The following is a 21,650-nucleotide window of genomic DNA, read 5'->3' on the forward strand; positions in this document are numbered from 1 at the left end:
GGGTTTGATACCTGGGTTGGGAAGATCCCCTACAGAAGGGAAAGGCTATCCATTCCAGTATTCTGACCCAGAGAATTCCACGAACTGTATAGTCCATGGGGTCACAACGAGTCGGACACAACTAAGAGAACTGCAGTATCCTCATCTGCTGGTTTCAACGTAAATTCTAACTACAGAAGATGAGTTCTGCAGTCAATAACCCTCATTATTTGTTCAACTATCCAATGACTTACTACATACTCAGCACATAAAGTCTGGGACCGATACAGTGTAAGAAGAAAAAGAAACTATTTCCTGCTCTTCAACAAGCCCAAATGTTTGACTCTTCCCAGATAAGTTTTAGCATCTCATGTTAAATTTGAAGCCTCCAAGTCCAGTTTACATTTCAAAAGGTAGTGTTTTGTGAGTTCTTTAACAAACTAGGGAACTGGAATTGTAGGCACTGGGCTCACGAAAAGCCTGCTATAACATCCCACACAAACAACTAAGTCACCCTGCTATATAGCAGAGACTGACACAACACTGTAAAACAAACACATTTTAATAAAAAAGAAAAGGCACAAGACAATAAAGATGCCACACACTCAAAAGCACATCAGTAAGAAACTGATTAAATAAACTGATCAGTCACTGACAAAAGGGAATAAATGCAGCCACAAGAGACTACCTGGCTCTCTGGTAATCTGGTACACACTGGATTGTGGGGGCTGCTGATAGGGCCTCTTGGGCTGGGACGAGGTCCTCGACCAGGTGCAGTGGCCCACACGGTCATGGCATCCAGGCCACGGCCTAGGGGTCAGGGATACTCAACTGGCTCATGGAGACCTGTGTGGTGAGGGCAACAGGAGGGGACTTGGTGTGATCCAAGAATGGCCCTTATAGATGACTTGAGCAAATGCTGAAAATAACGGGAGCTATGTTTCTCATTGTCAATGAAAGTACCTATGAGAAGACAGAAGCTAAGTAAACCCTGTGGAGCAACACTAGAACTGGAAGCATCGGTGTGCATCATTGATTTCTTTATGTAGAGACGTCAAAAATGTCAAATTTTCATGAGAGATTTTAAGACTAAGGTACTATTCCAGACTGAAGCTAAAGCAAGTAAGAAATGCCACGAGTAATCCTGGATTGGACAGACTTAGAAAGGATATCACTAGGACAACTGACGAAATGTGAACAGGGTCTATGGATTAGAGGAGATCATCGTACTGATGTTATCTTCTTGACTTCGATGCTTCTATTATAGAGTTATGTGGACATGTATTCTTACCTTTAAAAAACACACCTAAGTTTAGATCCTAAGTAGGTGATCAGGCATTATGACTCCAACTTACTCTTAAATGGCCCAGGAATAAACACATGTATCAACTGTGCATGTGTTAAAAAAAAAAAAAAAGGAAAGAATAAATGACACCAAAAATATGGCTAAATCCTGAGAGTTGGGGAATATGGAAAGGGAATTACAGGCTTTCTGTGTGGCATTATGGCAACTTTTCTGAGACTGAAATTTCAAACTGAATAGGGGAAAAAAAGGACATTCTTTGTAACTATATAAATCCCAAGATATTTTAAATGAAAAAAGCAACACACAAAAAACCTAAGTGTAGTAAAATATATATTTTGCTATCTAAATAAAAAAGGGATGCTGAGTATGAATATATAGAGAGAGTAACGTGCCAGATCTGAACTACACTGATTTCTTCCACTGATCAAAAATTTGGGGTTTAAAGGGGATCAGGTCCAGCTAGAGAAGAAAAAAATTTTTTAATGTGAAAATCTGAATTGAGTATTATGTGAAGTGTAACTCAGGGAAAAAAAACAAACCCAGAATGCTTCAGTGGTTGCCAAATACAAGTCCCAGGCTGGTTACTTCAGAAGGACCTGAAGAACATTTAAAACTACATCAGCAGGTCATCAGTTTCAGAAACTCTAGTTCAGTGGGTCCAGCATAGCACTCAGGTAAAATTTCCCTAGTTCCTAATAAAACATAACATGGTTTGGGAACTGAGGCTTTAACCAGATCACCGAGACCTGATTCCCTCTAAACTCCAAATTCTAAGTAAGTTAGAAATAAATAGTTTTTATCCAATGAAATAAGATTATAATCTAGGGAAAGAATACTTCACAAGTGAAATCAGAAAATCTGAAAAACAGATTTGTACTGAATTCTGAATAAAAGCCAAGGCTCACTTGTTATTCTTTCTTTCTGCTTCCTTATTAAGGACCAAAAATACTGTTGAGATCAAAGTAACCTGACTACTACCTGGTACAGAAAACACATTCAAATACTCTGCATTCTTCAAAAGGAACATTCTTTGTAAATATATTACAAGAGTATAGTTATTTACTTTTCATTAAGAAAAATCAGTGGGTACAAGTAAATATAGTGTCTGTAACAGTCTAGATTTCACGTGGTAGATTCACCAGGGCTCATTTTATTACTGTGCTTTGTATTTTAATGTACATTAACTATATTCAGCATCAGATAAGAAGGTAATTTTACATGGTAAGAAGGAAATTTTAAAAATTACAGCAACAAAACAATTTAGATATCTGGTCCTTACATTTCAAAAAAGAGAAGTAAGTACGAGCAAACTAAGCATGACCATGCCAGCAGGACGTATTTATTATTATTCATGAACGGTCAAAAGACTTACAAGGCCCATTACTATCAGTATAACTGCACATATGAAATATCACTTAGTGACATGGAGTGAAAAGGACAGTTTCATATATATTTAAAAAATACATACACATACACACATTCTCTCTCTCTCAAACATTCACCATTCACTGCTACAAAAGCAGGAGGTATCAAGCTGCAGGAGTTTCAATATACATAACATGTTGAAATATCTCAAGCATAAAAACTGCACTTAGGTTGCAAAAATAAAGTTTCTTTCTTCAAACATTTTGATCTGAGCTCAAGCAAAGCAAACAATGAACACCAATGATTTGTATGCTATTTAACACAATTTAAAACATAAAAGGATCAACAATTGTAAAAGTCCTGAAAATGTAGAGGTTATTTAGAGGAATGAACAATGCATTTCTCCCCCACCACCGCCCCCAAAAAAAGTCTACAGCAGATGTGTTTCATCCTGGCTCTCAAATACTTGAAAATCATAATTTACTATATTCACACAGCAAATTGAGGCAGAACAAAATGAGAAAATCATTACTTCAGACAAGGCATTATTGCCCTTAAGTTTCCCTAGACAATTAATTTCACTAGTGCAAGAGCATCATTTACCTGAAAGATCATGAGTCACAATTGAAGAGCACTCATACAAAACTATTTCCTTTTTTCTTTAAAAAGTGCCATGACTTCTTGACTTCTCATTTTAAAAAACACCACCACCACCCCCACCACCACACATACACTAATGAAAGACCGTCTGTCTCCATCTCTTGTCAATGAGGAAAGGCCAGAGTGACTCTTTGATTCCAATTCGAAATGGTGTTCGCTGGCCAATGCCCAAGGTCTCCAATTTGGAGCAATCAAGCTGAGCATTTCTCGGACGCTGTGCTCCTACGACAGGACTGTCAGTTATCTTTAAAACAAACACACAAAATAAAAAATAAATGAGAAGCCCCATGATGAGGTTTTACATTCTGTATTTCCCTTTGCTCTCAGTGCAAGAAATATGATTTGATCCCTAGAAAAATAAATAAAACATCTGCCGCAATCAAGGAAACACTTTTTCTATAAACTTCACCAATACACATGGGCTCCTTTATAAATGGCAATTTAGAGAAAATTAACAATAGAAACTGCCAACGTACAAGGAAAGTTCACTTTGATTAGTGCTGGAAAATAAAGTTATCCAATACTTTTAAACAAGAAAAATGTTATCCACAGAACACAACAGTGATGGACCTGGACTTCCAAGAAGTAAGAAGGTTACTTGTTTGTTTGTTTTGGCCGAGTACAGCTTGAGGGATCTTAGTTACCTGGCAGAGGATGGAATCTGGGCCTCAGCAGTGAAAGTGCCGAGTCCCAACCACTGGACTGCCAGGGAATTCCCAAGTAAGGTTCTAAATGCCATGTACTTACCGGTCTTAAGTGGCTGCTGGGGAGGTTGAAGGCGTCTGCAATTGCACACGCCATTTCATACTTAGTCATCTGTTCGTTGCCAGACCAGTGAAAGGTTCCCTTAATTGATGGATCCTGACAAGGACACAAATAGTTCAAACTGGTTTCAAACTTTCTGAGTTGAGTGGAACAGCAACTGTGACAAGACAACTAATTTAAACAGGTCCAAGAAATACGATGCATCGTACCTTTCTGGAATGCTCTACACAAGATATAAAATCAAATTCCTATAAATCTCCCGTTAAAAATGGAAATCAATTTCTAGAATATAGCCTTAAGAATTTTTTTAAAATAAACTGCTAGTGGCTCTGATTTAGTGGAAATCCTATAATGATTACAGATTTTTATGACACACAGACCAATTCAACTAGCATTTTCAATTATCCTAAGAAGTTAACACCGAAACTTAACAGAACCATTTTTCAAGATGAGTTCATTAGCCAAAACATCTTTAAATATTGTCATGGTACATATTTTTTTAAAATACACAAATTTTGATGCATTAAAAAAAACAGTCATGCTACTATAAATATTCTAAAATAACTCAGTCTCTAACTTTTCTTTCTGTAGATATTCTCTTTAGCTCTAAATTTTTCAAATACTTAAAATGAACTATTTTTCAAATATCTAAAAGAATAATTATAAATTATTCTTACAGTGGCTGAAACGATTAAGGTTCTTCTGTGCCACTACCTGTATCTTAAATAGATGTTACTTGTTACTTAAGACAGGCTTCTTACACGACATCAGGCAAAGAAAAATACAAGTTTCAGTTATCTTGCAGTAAGAGAATGATAAATAGAGTCTATAGTATTTGAGAAATAAAATCAAATATAACAGCATAAAATTTTTATTATTCATAAATACAGCTACCATCCAACTACTTTTCCTTGGTGTCCTTGTACATTTTTAAAACAGCACTTCGATGCTCACCAGCATCCTCTTCTCTGCTAACTGACGACACACGGTGGCCACATCTTTGACATGTGTGGGGAACCGCTGCTGCCAGTGGTCCATGTTTGCAGACTTGTTGCTGAACTGCACTTTATCAAACATAACAGTCACAGCACTTTCCTCAAGCCTTTCAACTTCTCCATACAGAACAGGAATTCGCAAAACAGCAGCTCCTAGAGAGTAATAAAAGCAGATAATATTTCAAAGCTCACTGGTTCTTAAGTCTTGCTAGAAGATCACAGTGTGTGGATTTAAAATACATTATCACAGAAAACGTGCAATATATCAGAATGACATAGCTCACCTATTTAAACAAATGTGATCTGGAATATTTTTAAATGTCTCTGTCATGTGGGGTATATTTATATAATTTCTTCATTACTGTGGCCATTAAAAATAAAACTGATCATGACAATTTCAACATGTGATCCCTGATTATTTTTTAGATTAAAAAAATAAATGCAATAAAGGACATTTTGGGGACAAAGTTCCTACATAGATTGTGTATTGTATTAATGCTAAATTTCCTAAGTGTAATAACTGCATTGTAATTATGTGAAGAACACCCTTCTTGAAGACACATGGTGAAGTATTTTGGGGTGAAATTCAACTAATTCTCTATGAGTTCAGGAAAAAAACCGTATACATGTAAAACGTGGCAAAACATTAACAATTGGTGAAATCCGTATAAAGGGTATATGAGTGTTCACCACATAGTCCTTAAAATCACTGACTAAGGAATTATGAGGCATTTTATGTTGGTCAATACTAAGGAGTTATAACAGACTAGATAATTTATACTAATTGAAATTCAATGAAAACTACTTTAACTCACTAAAGAGTTGGGCAGATGACTTATGAATAACACAGGCTTGAACAGTGTGGTTCCATTTATATGAAACTTTTTTAATGCAGAATATCATGGATGAGACGTATTGAAGTGGATTGCCTATCCTTACATAGGCGTAAGCTGAGTGATATTTAATATAAGGTTAATGTGTTTTCTTATTGTTTCATAACTTCATTCTCAAAGAGTTACTTTACCATACAGTATGCCTCGACTCTCTTGTAACTAGAAAAACTCTGTATCAGTCTATCATCACAGGTAAGTGGTTTAAAAAAAAAAAACAGTATTGAGCTGTATAATGAATGACTGTAATACCTATGCCAATAGTTTTATAATGATTCATTCACTAGTGTATAGGCGAGGCTACCATGAAACAATCGTTACTGATTACACTATGCTACCATTTACTGCTTCTTCCTTACTGATTCCTGAATCATACCTGTAAATAAATATAAATTTCTTCTCAGATTATCTTCATTTTTGATGTGTAGTCTTAGTAATACATGACAGGTATAGTGCTTTGTACCATACAAAACAACACTAATGTAGTTACTCACAGACAATTCATCTTATAAACAAATGAGGTAAACTTACAGTGTTGATACAATACTGTATGTAATTTTTCTTATGATTTTCTTAATGTTTTCTTCTCTCAAGATTACTTTAGGAATAGAATATAACACGCAAAATATGTGTAAATTGACTCTTTATGTTTTAGTAAGGCTTGGGACAAGAGCTGCTGTTTCGCTGCTAAGTTGTGTCTGACTTTTTTGCCACCCCATGGACTGTAGCCCACCAGGTTCCTCCGTCCACGGGATTTCCCAGGCAAGAATACTGGATTGGGTTGACAGTTCCTACTCCCAGGGATCTTCCTGACCCAGGGATCGAGCATGCACTTCCTGTTTTGGCAGGAGGGTTCTTCACCACTGAGCCACCAGGGAAGACCTTCTGTCAAGGGTAGGCTGTGAGCAATTAAGTTTCTGGAATCTAAAGTTACACATGGATTTCCAACTATGCAGGGGTTGGCAACACTAATCCCCAAGCTGTACAAGGGTCAGCTGTATGCTAATATATATTCAAAAGATGATTTCCAAAGGATAATTTATAATAATAATAAATCCTACGTGTTAATATGGCATGTATAGTAGGGGATGTTTCTCAAGGATGTAGTACAGTCTAAGGCAGTAGTTTCAGCGCAAAGGATCATTTAATCAGATATTATGCAGCCACTGATATAAAAAAGATATCTAGAGATGGCTCCATAAGAACTGAAATGCATGTATGTGGGGGGAGAAAAATCAGTTTATAAAACAATATCCACAGATGTTTAGAAATTCACAAAAAATACTTCTATAACCACACTTAGTGCTTCTCTGAGGAAGCACTGTAAAAGAACTCTATGGTTTAAGATTTTTAAAAAAAAATTTTAAGGAGTTTTTTTTTTTTTTATAATTAACACATTAATGTGTGTGTATATAAACAAGCACATAGGAAAAAAGAAAAACCATACAAATGACTGTGGATATACAAACACAGGGGAAAAAAAGTAACCATACAAATGACAGAATACTGCAATCTAAGAAAAATGATACTGAGCTTTTTTTGGGGAAAGATTACAAAAATCTGATTTATTTTCTATCTATAATGGTATTCATGTACACACTGATATGGAAATGATCTGAAAGGATTCATAAATTCTTTAGGATTTCAAAAGTTCTTGTTTTTCTTGTTAACTACATTCCCTAGTTTTTCTCCAATGGATTTATGCTCCTTGACTAATTAAAAAAAAAAAAAACAACAGTAACTTCCCTGGTGGTCCAGTGGTTAAGAATCCGCCTTCCAATGCAGGAGATGCAGGTTCAATCCCAGGTCCAGGAACTAAGATCCCACATGCCACAGAGCAACTAAGTCCACACATCACATCTAAGACCCAGCACAGCCAAATAAAGAAAAATAGCTAAACAAATATTTTAAAAATTAAGATACAGACACACATACACACAAATCTTAAACAAAAAGGAATCCTCAAAAAGAGTCAGGGAGCTAATTAAAGAGAGGTGTCTTACCTAAATTGTTCTCCAGGACGGCCTTTTCTCCTTCTAATTTTGTTTTGCCATATAGATTTAGGGGATTTGGCATGTCTTCCTCTCTATAAGGTGGGTTTATTCCATCAAAAACATAATCAGAGCTAATGTAGATTAGAAATGCTCCAATTGCAGCTACAAAAAAAAAGAGAGAGAGAGAAAACAATCTATTAAATTACTATACAACCTGACACTTTACTGGAATTTTTAACAGCTTATTCATCAAAAGTATAACAAATTTCTTATACGCCATCTACAAAACTTTAATATTCGCACACTCGGCGATCACTTAATTTTTATGAAGATTTTATAAAGTCATCATTACCTGCTTCCTTTGCTAAATTCCCAGAAGCATCCACGTTAAGTTGCGAAGCAGCATCTGGGTGACTTTCTACAACATCTGGCCTTCTCTCTGCTGCACAATGTACAATGACATGGGGCTAGAAGTTAAGCATTGATATGTTTTTAGCTCAAAAAGGAATAAAAACAGAAGAACTATAGCCTTCCAACAGTAAATTAATTCACAGAAAAATGTTTATTAAAACATTCCTTCAACTAAAGAATCATTCTAATGTTTAATGTGGTTTTATCACACTTCCCTTTTTCAACGTTCAAACTTCCTTAAAAATATATATAGGCCCTGAGAAGGAAAGAGCAATCGAGCAATCCCTAGGCAAAATCAGACAAAACTCTGGGGCAACAACCAGGCTTCTAAATCAAAATAAGCTTCATCCCCTTATCTGAGTGGGAGAAAAGGGCAATCATTTATGTCATTCATATGACCTAAATACTTAAGTCTATGGGAAAGGGAGAGAAATAGCAATTGCAAATTAAATTCATAAATTCTAATCTCTTAAATCCATCATTTAAAGACAATTAAGCATCCATAAAAACTATATTGCCAGTTAAGTATTTAAGTATGCCACCTATATGCTAAGCATTGTGTGAGGATCAAGGATTTCACAATCTAATGGAAAAAATGGGTATGTAAAGAGACCGTTTCATTAGTGTATGACGTGAAGGTCCTTGGCAGAGACCGGGCATCTACTTCCCAGAGGAGCTGAGTCAGAGTTAAGATTTGGGAAGACCAGTGATCAGAAGGGCTCATGTACCCACACATGAAACTTCCTCCTTCTCAGAAACTCTTGAAGAAGCATGATCTGAATGCTGCTTTCAAATTTACATGTGCCTAAGCTGGGATGGTTCTTAAAATGTGCAGTCCCAGGCTCTACCATAGGCTTACTGAATGAAAATCTCTGGGAGTGAGACATAAGAACAAGTTTTCCAAATGATTCTGATGCAATGTTCTTTGGGTCATATTTTTAGAAAGAACTTGAATTCCTGATTTCACCTCTTACTCAGAGTTATAACAAAACCTAATTCTCTCTATAACTTTTCTGTGATCATGGCCAACGAGTTATTTAACCTCTCTGAGCCTTAGAGATCTCTAAAATGTAAATGAGTCCCTTGGACTGCAAGATCAAACCAGTCAATCCTAAAGGAAATCAACCTTGAATATATAGTAGAAAGACTGATGCTAAAGTTGAAGCTCCACTGTTCTGGTCACCTAATGCAAACAGCCACTCACTGGAAAAGACCCTGATCCTGGGAAAGATTGAGGGCAGGAGGAAAAGGGGGCAACAGAGAATGAGATGGTTGGACAGCATCACCAACTCAATGGACATGAGTTTGAGCCAATTCTGGGAGATAGTGAAGGACAGGGAAGCCTGTCCTTCAGATGTGCTGCAGGCAATGGGGGGGTCACTAAGTCGGCAATTAAACAACAAAAACAGATATGAGAACATCTATTTTGCAGCGTTGTAAGGTTAACAGATACTATTTTCAAAAGGATTTGCAGCAGAAGGAGAGGGTGGGACAAAATCAGGAGTAGCAATGACAGATACACCACCATGTGTAAAATAGCTAGCTAATGGGAAGCTGCTATATAACATAGGGAGCGCTGCTCCGTGACAACCTTAAGGAGTAGATATGGGGCGGGTGGCTCAAGAGGGAGGGGATACACACACACACACACCTGATTTGTGTAGTTTTACCGGAGAAACCAACATAACATTGCAAAGCAACTATCCTCCAGTTAAAAATAAAAAATAAAGAAGCAAGTATTTTTACCCTCAAAACAAGAAAAGGATTTGTATAGAAAGTGGTACTTAGAAGAGTAATTCACAAACAGAAGCTTTTTACAAAATGCTTCATTTTCTGTCTTATTAACCTATATCTCAACCTAAATTTTTAAGGATGACATACTTTTCCACCCCCTCCAAAAAAAAAAATATGTGCACTGTATACTATTGTTGCTTAATGGTTAGAGCTTAAGTACTATAACTTCTTTGAGAACAACAGTTTTTATATTACCCAGGCAGAATCACTGCAGATGGTGACTGCAGCCGTGAAATTAAAAGACGCTTGCTCCTTGGAAGAAATGCAATGAACAACCTAGACAGTACACTGAAAAGCACAGACATTGCTTTGCCAACAAAGGTCCGTCTTGTCAAAGGTATAGTTTTTCCAGTAGTCACATATGAATGTGAGAGTTGGCCTATAAACAAAGTGGAGCACTGAAGAATTGATGCTTTTGAACTGTGGTGTTGGAGAAGACTCTTGAGAGTCCCTTGGACTGTAAGATTAATCCAGTCAATCCTAAAGAAAATCAGTCTTAAATGTTCACTGGAAGGACTGACGCTGAAGCTGAAACTCCAATACTTTGGCCACATGATGCAAAGAACCAACTCATTGGAAAAGACCCTAATGCTGGGAAAGATTCACGGCAGGAGGAGAAGGGGACGACAGAGAATGAGATGTTTGGATGGCATCACCGACTCAATGGACATGAGTCTGAGTAGGCTCTGGGAGTTGCTGATGGACAGGGAAGCCTGGCATGCTGCAGTTCATGGGGCCGCAAAGAGTCGGACATGACTGAGTGACTGAACTGAGACAATACTTAATCGTTTCTTCCTTACCAGTTGAGCTACCAGGGAAGCCCCTTAATAGTCTATTTATGTGTTAAATAAACCATACCTGAAAATCATAAATGATATGATGAACTGCATTAGAATCCAAGAGATTGACCTGCTCAAATTTTGGTCTTGCTCTTCTAAAACCACAGCCAACGGCATGCCAATTATTCTGCTGAAATTCTTTGTACACAGCTCTGCCAAGAAGCCCAGTGGCACCAGTAATGAGAACCCGCCTGTTGGGGATGTTAACTTCCTCCTAAAATGTGAAAGAGGAGAAAAGAATTAATCAATTTGAAAATAGCCTCTCAACAAAATTAGCCACCATCTTCATTCACTAAACATTTCAAGTCTGAGTTGTCTGCTTCATGTCCCATATGTATAAGTCTTCAGTTAGAACAAAGATCAATCAAACTACGTCAGTAAGTATGTCACTTTAAGATAAAGTTCTAATAATCCTTCCCAAGAAAAAGAATGTAAGATGATACTGCAATGAATCACCTAGTCAAACAGATTTAGATTTCCTAACAGTAATAATGGAAAAACTTATTTTTAGGATCAATGATGTCCAAAGTAGTAATAAACATCAACTTTATTTACGTTCTTCCATTTATAAAAATGCAGTTTAAAGCTTACTTATTTCTGCCCTGATTAAACATTAGGGTTATATTCTGCCAACATGTTTCCAAACCAACAGTTTTGCTCTTCAATTTTTAATCTCAAGTTTTCCTTTTAAACCTCATTGACTTTATCATACTGTGATATGTCCAAATTAAGAGAATTTCATAGAAATTTAATGTGGAAGAAAAATAAATTGGGTCCTTATAGAACTAATATTCTAAGTTTAACTAAACTGGTAAATATTCCTGCATTGACTCTAAATTTACCTATTTAGATCAGTTAAAACTAATAAAACATAGGTAGAGGATAAGAAAAAAATATTTTAAACTGATCTATGTCACTATTATGAGAAAGGAAAAATTCGTCACACACTGAAATTAAAAAAGAACTGTTATTTAGGAAACAATTCCAATTATCTCTACATAGAAATTTCCCTTCTTCCGAAGACAGGTTAACACCAAACATCCTCATAGACATTTGAATTAAGGAAACACTACTCAAAACAAAAAACAATTTTTATTAGTCTATCAACTTGAAGCCTTTTAAATTTGAAATGCTGGTTTAGTCACCTAATTCTGAGCTGTCAAAAACCTTAAATATACACACAATAACCAAAGATCTTTTTTCCCTAGCCCTCAAGACAGCTAATTTAACAGACTATACTTTAAAAAAAAAAAAAAAAGGCCACCTAAATCAAGTATGTCTATCAAAGGAAAAACCTGAAATGAAAGGACTGACAGAAACAGAATAAAGGTAAGTTTTTAAAGATACTTTTTCCTTAGTTCACCCCATTTCAAGATGTTTTAGAAGCTAAAGAAAAATTCATCTAGGATCTCTCTTGCAAAACTTGGCTCTAAGTCAAACAATCTATGCAAACAAAGATTTCAGCCAGCAAAATATTTTCTTTGAATTTTTGGCAAGAAAACAGCCCTGCAAAGACTGCAATTGTTAAAGAGGTTAAAACAGGCCAGGTCTAGTAGAGATACAATCAGAAAACAATTTGCACAGGATAAATACCATAAAGATCCCTGGGAAAATACTATAAAAGTCCTATGAGTTGGTTTCTTCTGAGTTTCTCATGTCACTCTAAAGAAGGAAAGGAATAGACAGTGGTTCTTGGATCAGTGGTTCACAGGCTTTATTTGCCTAGGACAGGAATCAACTGGAAGACTTTCAGACCCAGTAGATTTGGAATGAGGCCTGATAATAGGCATTTCTAACAAGTTTCCAGGTGGTGCTGATGCTGGTGATTTGGAAACTGAACTTGAGAATTCCAGGAACATCCAAGACCTTCCTAAAGATAGCTCTGACTCAAACAAACAAACAAACAACAGAAAAAAAAAACACTGCCATCTACCCTTCCAGAAGCAACAATGTTACCCTTTTCCCCTTAAAAAGGAAAACTAGAAAAAGCAGTCAAAGACCAAACACCATGCTTGCAGTAACTGCTGATCACCGAAGAATCGATGCTTTTGAACTGTGGTGTTGGAGAAGACTCTTGAGAGTCCCTTATACTGCAAGGAGATCCAACCAGTCCATTCTAAAGGAGATCAATCCTGGATGTTCATTGGAGGGACTGATGCTAAAGCTGAAACTCCAATACTTTGGCCACCTCATGAGACGAGTTGACTCACTGGAAAAGACTCTGATGCTGGGAAAGGTTGGGGGCGGGAGGAGAAGGGGACGACGGAGAATGAGATGGCTGGATGGCATCACCGACTCTGTGGACATGAGTTTGAGTGTACTCCGGGAGTTGGTGATCGACAGGGAGGCCTGGCGTGCTGGTGATGGACAGGGAGGCCTGGCGTGCTGTGATTCATGGGGTCGCGGAGAGTCGGACACGACTGAGCGACTGAACTGAACTGAACTGAACTGAAAATAAGAAATCTGTGTACTTCACTGGTGAGTGAAGCACATTGTTTCTTCATGTATCATCTGTTAAATGAAGGAAATAAAGATGCATGTGTTATGGTTTGGCAGTCTTTTTGTTTTTCAGTGCATCTTAAAATAAGAGTCCAGATACTCTTATAATTGAGAGCATCTTAGATTTGATGAAATACAGTATTAAGTTACAAACACAGCGAGGGTCTTTAAGGTATATAATATTCTTCACTTTAAAATAGTATGGGTGGTGCGCGGAGAAAATACAAACTCTGTACAGCCTGGGATAATTTGTAAGCTCCCTGGAAGAAAACAGTCCATGTTACTTAGTGGTCAGATGTCAGTGTGCAATAATTTTATATATTAAAAGAGCAGAGATCTGAAGTGCAAGCACTTTCTGAAACAAAGAGATTCTTAACAATCCTCTTCTTGAAAACTCTTTTCCAAAGCGAGGAACCTTAAGTCTAAAGATGTCACAGATTTTGCCCACAGTAAAAGGAAAAAGGTTGGAAATAGAACTTGTGTCCTTTTGCTTCTATCTGTTGTCTAGTCAAACACATGCTGAGTTTTGTCTCAATCCTTTGAACTTACACTGGTTTCTTGATGACTAAACTTTATCTTCTCTGCCACAAACTGTGGCATTAAGAAGTTACTCCAACTCTACTAATGTAACTCTCTGGTAAAAGGATGCATTTGGACAGAATGATTAAGGCTCTTAAAGCTTTCAGTTCAGTTCAAGCGCTCAGTCGTGTCCAACTCTTTGCGATCCCATGAATCACAGCACGCCCTGTCCATCATTAACTCCAGGAGTTCAACCAAACTGATGTGCATGGAGTCGGTGATGCCATCCAGTCATCTCATTCTCTGTCCTCCCCTCCTCCTCCTGCCCCAATCCCTCCCAGCATCAGGGTCTTTTCCAATGAGTCAACTCTTTACATGAGGTGGCCAAAGTATTGGAGTTTCAGCCTCAGCATCAGTCCTTCCAATGAACATCCAGGACTGGTCTCCTTTAGGATGGACTGGTTGGATCTCCTTGCAGTCCAAGGGACTCTGAAGAGTCTTCTCCAGCATCACAGTTCAAAAGCATCAATTCTTCGGCACTCAGCTTTCTTCACAGTCCAACTCTCACATCCATACATGACTACTGGAAAAACAGCTTCACAATCTTACAATTCTAACATTTTCCATATTACCCTTCCCACAGAAGATATCGGAATAAACTGAAAGAAGTTTTGTTTAAAGTTACTTTTCTTCTTTTCATACAGTTCTCTTTAGAGACTCAATCAGCATGTTCTGTCACAGTATAGAAGCCAAAACAAGAAGTTTTCATTAGGATTGCAAGTTTTTTGGTGGTTGGCAAATAAAATACACAGCACTCTGAAATCAACAGAAGTCAAACAAAAATATCTCTATTTTTGAGTCTCTACAAACAGAACTCCACCTGAAGCATCTTAAAGCTCAGTTTTAATTCTTTTAAAACCAGAGAAATATTCCTCTAAAAATAATTTCAGCTCATTACTCTGTAAATTACTTTACTTCTGCCAAACACAGGAATGTCCAAACACCTCAAGGAACTCTAAATGGAGCAACAAAAAGCTGCGTAGTTAACCAAAAGCATAATTAAGACCTGAAGATATTCTGTCTTCCTGAAAAGTCTATTTCTCAATTTTTATTCTTATGAGTCAAGTATATTAAACATGACTTTTAAAAAATAAGAGAAAACAAACAAAAAAAATAAACATGACTTTAATTTGCATACGCCTCTTCTCCTATTAACTTACAGATTTACAGAATTCAGTAACACCAGGTGACTAGATTTATACACACACACAAAAACAAAATGTGTGAAAAAGTACATATAAATAAATGAAAAGTCACAGCTCTTATTATGCCATCAAATAAAATAATAGCAAATCCTAAGGTACAGGACAATAAAAGGCTCTTCCAAAATGGAAGAGTACTCTGGGACAGTGGCTTCTACTTTAGCACACTTGAATTAACTTCTACTCAAAATGTCCTAGAGAAAGTCAAGAGTGAAATATCACAAATATCTAAATTAGGATCTTCTTAAGTTTTAGTGGTAAATATAATTATACTTTGCTATTTTCAGAACCTCTTCAATTTGGCAAAGTCTCACATCGATTTATTTGATTCTCACAACATTCCCCTGGAGATAGATCTTTGAGTAGACACTCCTGGACTTTGAGAAACTTTTTAAAATACTAAACTAAACTAAACTCCCACTAGTGGGGTCTAAACTCCCACTGTCACCCTATTGTACCCCACAGACAGTAATATGAACAGGAACCACCACAGTTTATTTCTCTAACATAAACTATAAGACGGTCCCACTAGGGAGTTTTAACTCTACAGGTTCTGAGAGAAGCAAATACGTCTCAAGCTTTTGGTTGTGCAATCTGAAGGAAGGAAAACGCATTTTCATTTGTCTACTGAACTCACTGTTAAAACTGATTAAGCTTTATATACACACACATGCATACACAGTGCACATATACACATACATAAACAAGCAACATACAACTTTAGGGACTCAGCATTGTTTGTGGTACACAGGAGCAAAATAGAGGACCAAACAGCCCATCCATCCTAACTTTATTCCCCAAATCCTAAAATGACTTGAAAACACTAAATATACTATATTTTGAAGGTGTAAAAGTTATGCATTCTCAAAAATAGCCATCACTTACACCTTCTCTTATATCCTTAAGATATACTGATCTTGGCTTGAACATTCTTCTTATCCCCAGTGCTAGATAAACATCCTATGGACTGATGAATACTGAGGGGCCTTGAATGAAACAGAGATTGGGGTTGATGGAGGAGATTTATGCAATCTCTGCAGTGGTTCAAAACCTGAGACAAAGAGATTGTATTTGAATCCCAGCTGCAATCTTACTGAATGAACTTGGACCAAAGACCTGCTCTCTTAGTCTCAAATATCTTTAAAACGGAAGAAAACCAGTATCTTACAATTATGAGGACTAAAATAAACTCATGCATATGAAGTGCACAACAATGCCATGCATAAACTAAGAGTTCAGTTCTTATCTCCAATACTGCTACTACTTTTGAAAAGCCACCTGGCCCCTTTTTTACTCAGAGATACGAACAGTTAAGATCAAAAAATATGAACAAAGGATGAAAACGAAATTTAGAAAAAGTCAAAACAGCTCGGAAAACCCCTCTTCATTCCTGAGAGGAGAGACGGGAGGCTCGAAAGTGAAACCCGACCTAATCATTTCCTGTCGCAGTGGCTGAGAAACAAAACACAGAAGAGTGTGCACCGAGGTAAACAAACTCGGCGGCGCCGCCCTCGTCTCCTGGGGCCTCGGACTCTGGGAGGATGCGTCTGGAAAACCACTCGAGCCCCCGCCACCAGACTCTTCCCGCTCTGCGCACTCGGTTACCACGAGACGTCTCCCCACCCCGCACACCCGGGCCGACTCCCTCACCTCCACCAACCGGCAGTCCCCGGGAACAAAGTGGATAGACAGCTCTTTCTCCCGGCCCACCATGCCCGCCGTCTTTGCGCTGTCGTCGCCGCCGCCGCCGCCGCCGCCGCAGCGACCGCCACTTCCTTCAGCCCGGGATCGCGGCGGGCCGCAGCTCCTACCCTCTCGGCCCGCCTACCCTAGGTCCGGGCCAGCCCCCTTTCACCGCTTCCGGCTTCCGCCGCCAAGACCGCGCTTCCTGATTGGCCACGCTCCGCCGACGCCCCTGAAAGGGGGCGGACGCGCTCGGGACGCTCCCAGCCCACGCGCCAACTCTTAAAGGGATACGCGAAACAAAGGCCCTGGTGTTAAACTGGGAATACGAGTTTTGTTTAGGGGCCGGAGGGGGACGGGAGCGCGACACGGGGGGCGGGGGTCAAGAATATTTTGTGTGTTCTTTATTCTCGACTAGGTAAGGAGTGAATTGGATCGCCCAGACTGTGTGCGGTGTCTAAGAATCAACTGGGCACGTGATGCATAAAGCGGGATGGAGGTAGTGGTGGTGTAGTCGCTAAGTCGTCTCCGACTCTTGTGACTCCATGGACGGAGAAGCCTGGCAGTCTATAGTCCATGGGATTCTCCAGGCAAGAACACTGCAGTGGGTTGCCCTTTCCTTTTCCAGGGGATCTTCCCAACCCAGGAATCGAACCCGGGTCTCCTTCATTGTGGGCGGATTCTTTATCAACTGAGCTACAAGGGAAGCTCCATAAAGCGGGATGAAACATTTTAAAGTCTTGGTGGGCGGGGTGAAGCGGGGAGAGGAGGCGGCACGACGCGTCTGTATCTCTAGTGCATTATAAGTTTTTCTTGAGAGATTGAAAGAGAGACTGGAATAAAAATAAAAGTGTTGACAATCTGCGTCATTAACACTTAAAAGAACCCATTTGTCTTTCTGGCATGCCAGAAAGTAGGACGCGTGAATTTCCGAACGTGTGAAACTCTTAACTAGTTAAAAATAAAAACACGTAGGGGGCTGGGGGACGAATTATGTGGTTGCCCCTTCAAAACAAGGATTCTCGGACTTTTATCAGTAATTGCTGAATGAGTTATTGTAGGAGCCTGGCGGGCTACAGTCCGTGGGGTCGCAGAATCAGACACAACTTGACGACTAAACCACTGGGACTCTACATTCTAGTGAACTTTAACCGGAGTCAAGATCAGCCTTTGAGAAGCACCGCCTTACAGGTTGCAGCGTCAAGCTACGCCAGGCGAACCTCCACTACCAAGAAAAGTAAAGGATCTAGGAGAAGAGAGTCATGCTCAACCTTCCACCACCTGGATAACGCTTTTACAAGTGACAGATCAAAAGTGGCCCTGTTAGGCAACTGCAACTGATTTCCAGTTCAAACCTGAAAAGCCGGGATGCCTGTGAAATTTACTCGCAAAACACCCGAGCATGGATCGCATAGGTTTTGCCAAATTTGAAGTAAATCTGTACTGTTCTTGTCCAGACACGCAGGATACCAAAACCTTAAAAGTCGCCCACAAACGTGATTACTGCTTGGGTCTTTATAAAACATATTTTCATAAACCTTTTTTGGTTTAAGCTTAGAGCTCAACACTAAGCAGCCTTTAAAACTTTTTTTCCCACGTCTGAGTCCAGTGACTTTCTTTCCTACCCAACCCCCAACAATAACTCATTTCCTAATTACTGTAAGAATAAAGTTTCTTTGGAACTGAAACAAAAGAGACTGAGGCTTCACACTTTTCTATTTTTGTTTTACTCCAGGCTGTTAATCAATTTAGCATTATTTAGAGTCCTTGAGAGAAAAGCTCCAACGCGAAACCATGAATAATTTGCAAACAACAAAGAAATGGTGTGGGTGTTGGGGGAGCAGATCAAGATCTTCTTGATCGTTTTTTAAAAGTGGTAATTTTTGTGAAGTTTCTAGTTGCAGCAGTGATGCAATCTAATCTTTCCAGAAAAAAAAAAAATCTGTCCTACTCGAAGACGATTTAAGGACTTGCATATACAATCAACATTTTGATTCTCAGAGCAGCCTTATTTGGAGTGAGGAACAAAAAGAGTTTACTTGCCTACATTTGAGGATCTGGTTTAATATTTGCCAGATAAAACTTGGGTATGGTTCTAGGGAGACATCTTCGTACATGGGTTTTAATCATCCTTTTTAAAAATGGAAGTTTCTACGTGAATAAAAACGCCATTGTTATACAGACAATATCCAAGTTCGTGTGGTGGCTAAGTCTTTAAATTTAAATAGACCAATCTAGAGATAAAAGTTAGGTTAGCAGGTTCATTTCCTGCCAAGACAAAGAAAGCCTGGAGCACCCAACTATAGATAAAAGCGTTATTTCCATAGAACCTTCACCTACGTGAATGCATTTTAATCTGGTTAAGTGAAACTGTTGTTTTGGGTTATTTTTGTCGATTGAGACTTAGCTGAATTCTCCATACAGGGTCAATAATTAAAGCTGTTTAATTATTCCAAGTCCCAAAGTTATAAGTCTTAACGAAATGAATGACACTTTTTTTTTTTTTTAACACACCCTTTTCGGCTTTTACGTTCCCAGACGTTCACTGGGCTTCTTATAAAGAAACTCTATAAAACTCCAGGCTGCTTTTCTTGAATAGCTCACTCTTACCTGTTCCATGTTCTCCGGCATTTCAGGCATGATTCCAAAATTATCTGAGGAAAAAGATTTGAGATGGGTTTCAGCCTCTGCCTCCTCGGGCCGGGTCTTTGTTCTGCCTGCAGAGAGCGCAGGCACGCGAAAACGTGAGCCACAGCTTCACTCGACCTTTGAAATTAGCATTTTGAGTCGGATCCCAGAATCTCGTGCAGCATTCCACATTGCAGTAAACTGGCAGCTGATTCCCCGTGGCAGTCTTGAAAATACCCAATGAGAAGTTTCACGTTGTATTGCCAGCCAAATAAGGTCCATTATCAAAACCATTAGGAGAACCAACTTAGAAAGAAATATAGCTACAACCACAAAAAGCTTCCTGTGAAGACTTGTTGCAATTTTCTCTTGCGAAAGAAAAGCAAGAGCCAGCAGTTGGAAGGCACGCAGGCCATGCAATTGATTCCTATTCTGAAAGTTTATTGAGTTATGCCTGATTACAACAGAATCCGCTGGGTAATGTTCTCCAGTGCTTTCTAATTAATTATTTCAAATGACCGGTAAAAGGCACTTGTGGTAACAATACACAGATGTTAAAAACCAACAGGTTATTTCCATTAATATGTCCTGGCCCGTTTGAGGAAATGGTGGGTGGAGTAGCTTTAAATTTGGCTGAGCTTTAAGGACTGCTATTTCCCGTGATTCCCAGACCTGCCAGCACCGTACAATCTATGAAACAAAATCAAGTGAAGCCTGGCAATCCTATTTTTAAAGTTTAAAGGCTATTGAATATACTCAGTTAAATTTTGAACCACTGTCTGGATTAAGGTTTTGTAACAATTTAACAACTGCCAACAAAAAAAATTGCCATTAAGGTACTTCCTGGGTTGTCCAGTGGTTAAGACTTCCTATTTCCAGTGGAGGGGTTGAGTTAAATGGCAACCCACTCCAGTGTTCTTGCCTGGAGAATCCCAGGGATGGGGGAGCCTGGTGGGCTTCTGTCTGTGGGGTCACACAGAGTCGGACACGACTGAAGTGACTTAGCAGCAGCAGCAGCTACACCTTAGCATGCAGCTAAGATCCTACCAGACCTCCTTGTCCATCAACAACTCCCAGAGTTCACTCAAACTCATGTCCATCGAGTCGGTGATGCCATCCAGCCATCTCATTCTCTGTTGTCCCCTTCTCCTCCCGCCCCCAATCCTTCTCAGCATCATAGTCTTTTCCAGTGAGTCAACTCTTCGCATGAGGTGGCCAAAGTATTGGAGTTTCAGCTTTAGCATCAGTCCTTCCAATGAACACCCAGGACTGATCTCCTTTAGAATGGACGGACTAGTTGGATCTCCTTGCAGTCCAAGGGACTCTCAAGAGTCTACTCTAGCACCACAGTTCAAAAGCATCAATTCTTCAGCGATCAGCTTTCTTCACAGTCCAACTCTCCGGGAGTTGGTGATGGACAGGGAGGCCTGGCGTGCTGTGATTCATGGGGTCACAAAGAGTCGGACACAACTGAGCAACTGAACTGAACTGAACTGAACTGAAGATCCTACATGCCTCACTGGTCAAAAGACCAAAACATAAAAACCCAAAGCAATGTTGTAACAAATTCAATAAAGGCTTTTAAAAAAATTGTCATTCATGCAGAGCTTTAGAAAAAGATGACTTTTTATATTCTACTCCTATAAAGCACCTGGTAAACTGTATGAGGCATGTAGAGGGTCTGTAAGTGATGAAGAATATACAATTTTAAAAAATTGATGAATTAAAGTTCATCCAATACTTTGGCCACCTGATGCAAAGAGCTGACTCATTTGCAAAGACCCTCATGCTGGGAAAGATTGAGGGCAGGAGGAGAAGGGGATGACAGAGAATGAGATGGTTGGATGGCATCACCTACTCAAAGGACATGAGTTTGGGTAGGCTCTGGGAGTTGGTGATGGACAGGGAGGCCTGGTGTGCTGCAGTTCATGGGGTCTCAAAGAGTCGGACACGACTGAGCGACTGAACTGAACTGAAAGTTCATCAAAATTTAAAACTTTAGTTAATTAGAAGACAATATTAAGAAAATAAGTAAAACACAGACACGGGAAAATGATCTTG

The 21,650-nt window shown here is 38.9% G+C and overlaps 1 protein-coding gene across 2 annotated transcripts; it reads right to left on the bottom strand.

Annotated features, from left to right (window-relative positions):
• Positions 1-2,595: 2,595 nt before the first annotated feature.
• On the bottom strand, positions 2,596-19,855 carry MAT2B (methionine adenosyltransferase 2 non-catalytic beta subunit). 2 transcript variants are annotated; one of them, XM_055430223.2, is made up of 7 exons: positions 19,572-19,855; positions 11,018-11,212; positions 8,307-8,421; positions 7,964-8,116; positions 5,030-5,223; positions 4,058-4,171; positions 2,596-3,554 (listed from the first exon to the last, which is right to left on the bottom strand). In XM_055430223.2, the coding sequence occupies exons 1-7, from the start codon at positions 19,599-19,601 to the stop codon at positions 3,384-3,386; spliced, it is 972 nt and encodes a 323-aa protein (XP_055286198.2). In that variant the 5' UTR covers positions 19,602-19,855; the 3' UTR covers positions 2,596-3,383. The 2 variants fall into 2 exon arrangements, with proteins under 2 accessions (XP_055286198.2, XP_055286197.2); XM_055430222.2 differs by lacking the exon at positions 19,572-19,855 and adding an exon at positions 16,929-17,119.
• Between the last annotated feature and the right edge of the window lie 1,795 nt (positions 19,856-21,650).

This window comes from Moschus berezovskii, chromosome 8 (assembly GCF_049115385.1).
Source record: "Moschus berezovskii isolate FMDL1 chromosome 8, NW_MosBer_1.0, whole genome shotgun sequence".
In the NCBI taxonomy this organism is placed as follows: domain Eukaryota; kingdom Metazoa; phylum Chordata; class Mammalia; order Artiodactyla; family Moschidae; genus Moschus; species Moschus berezovskii.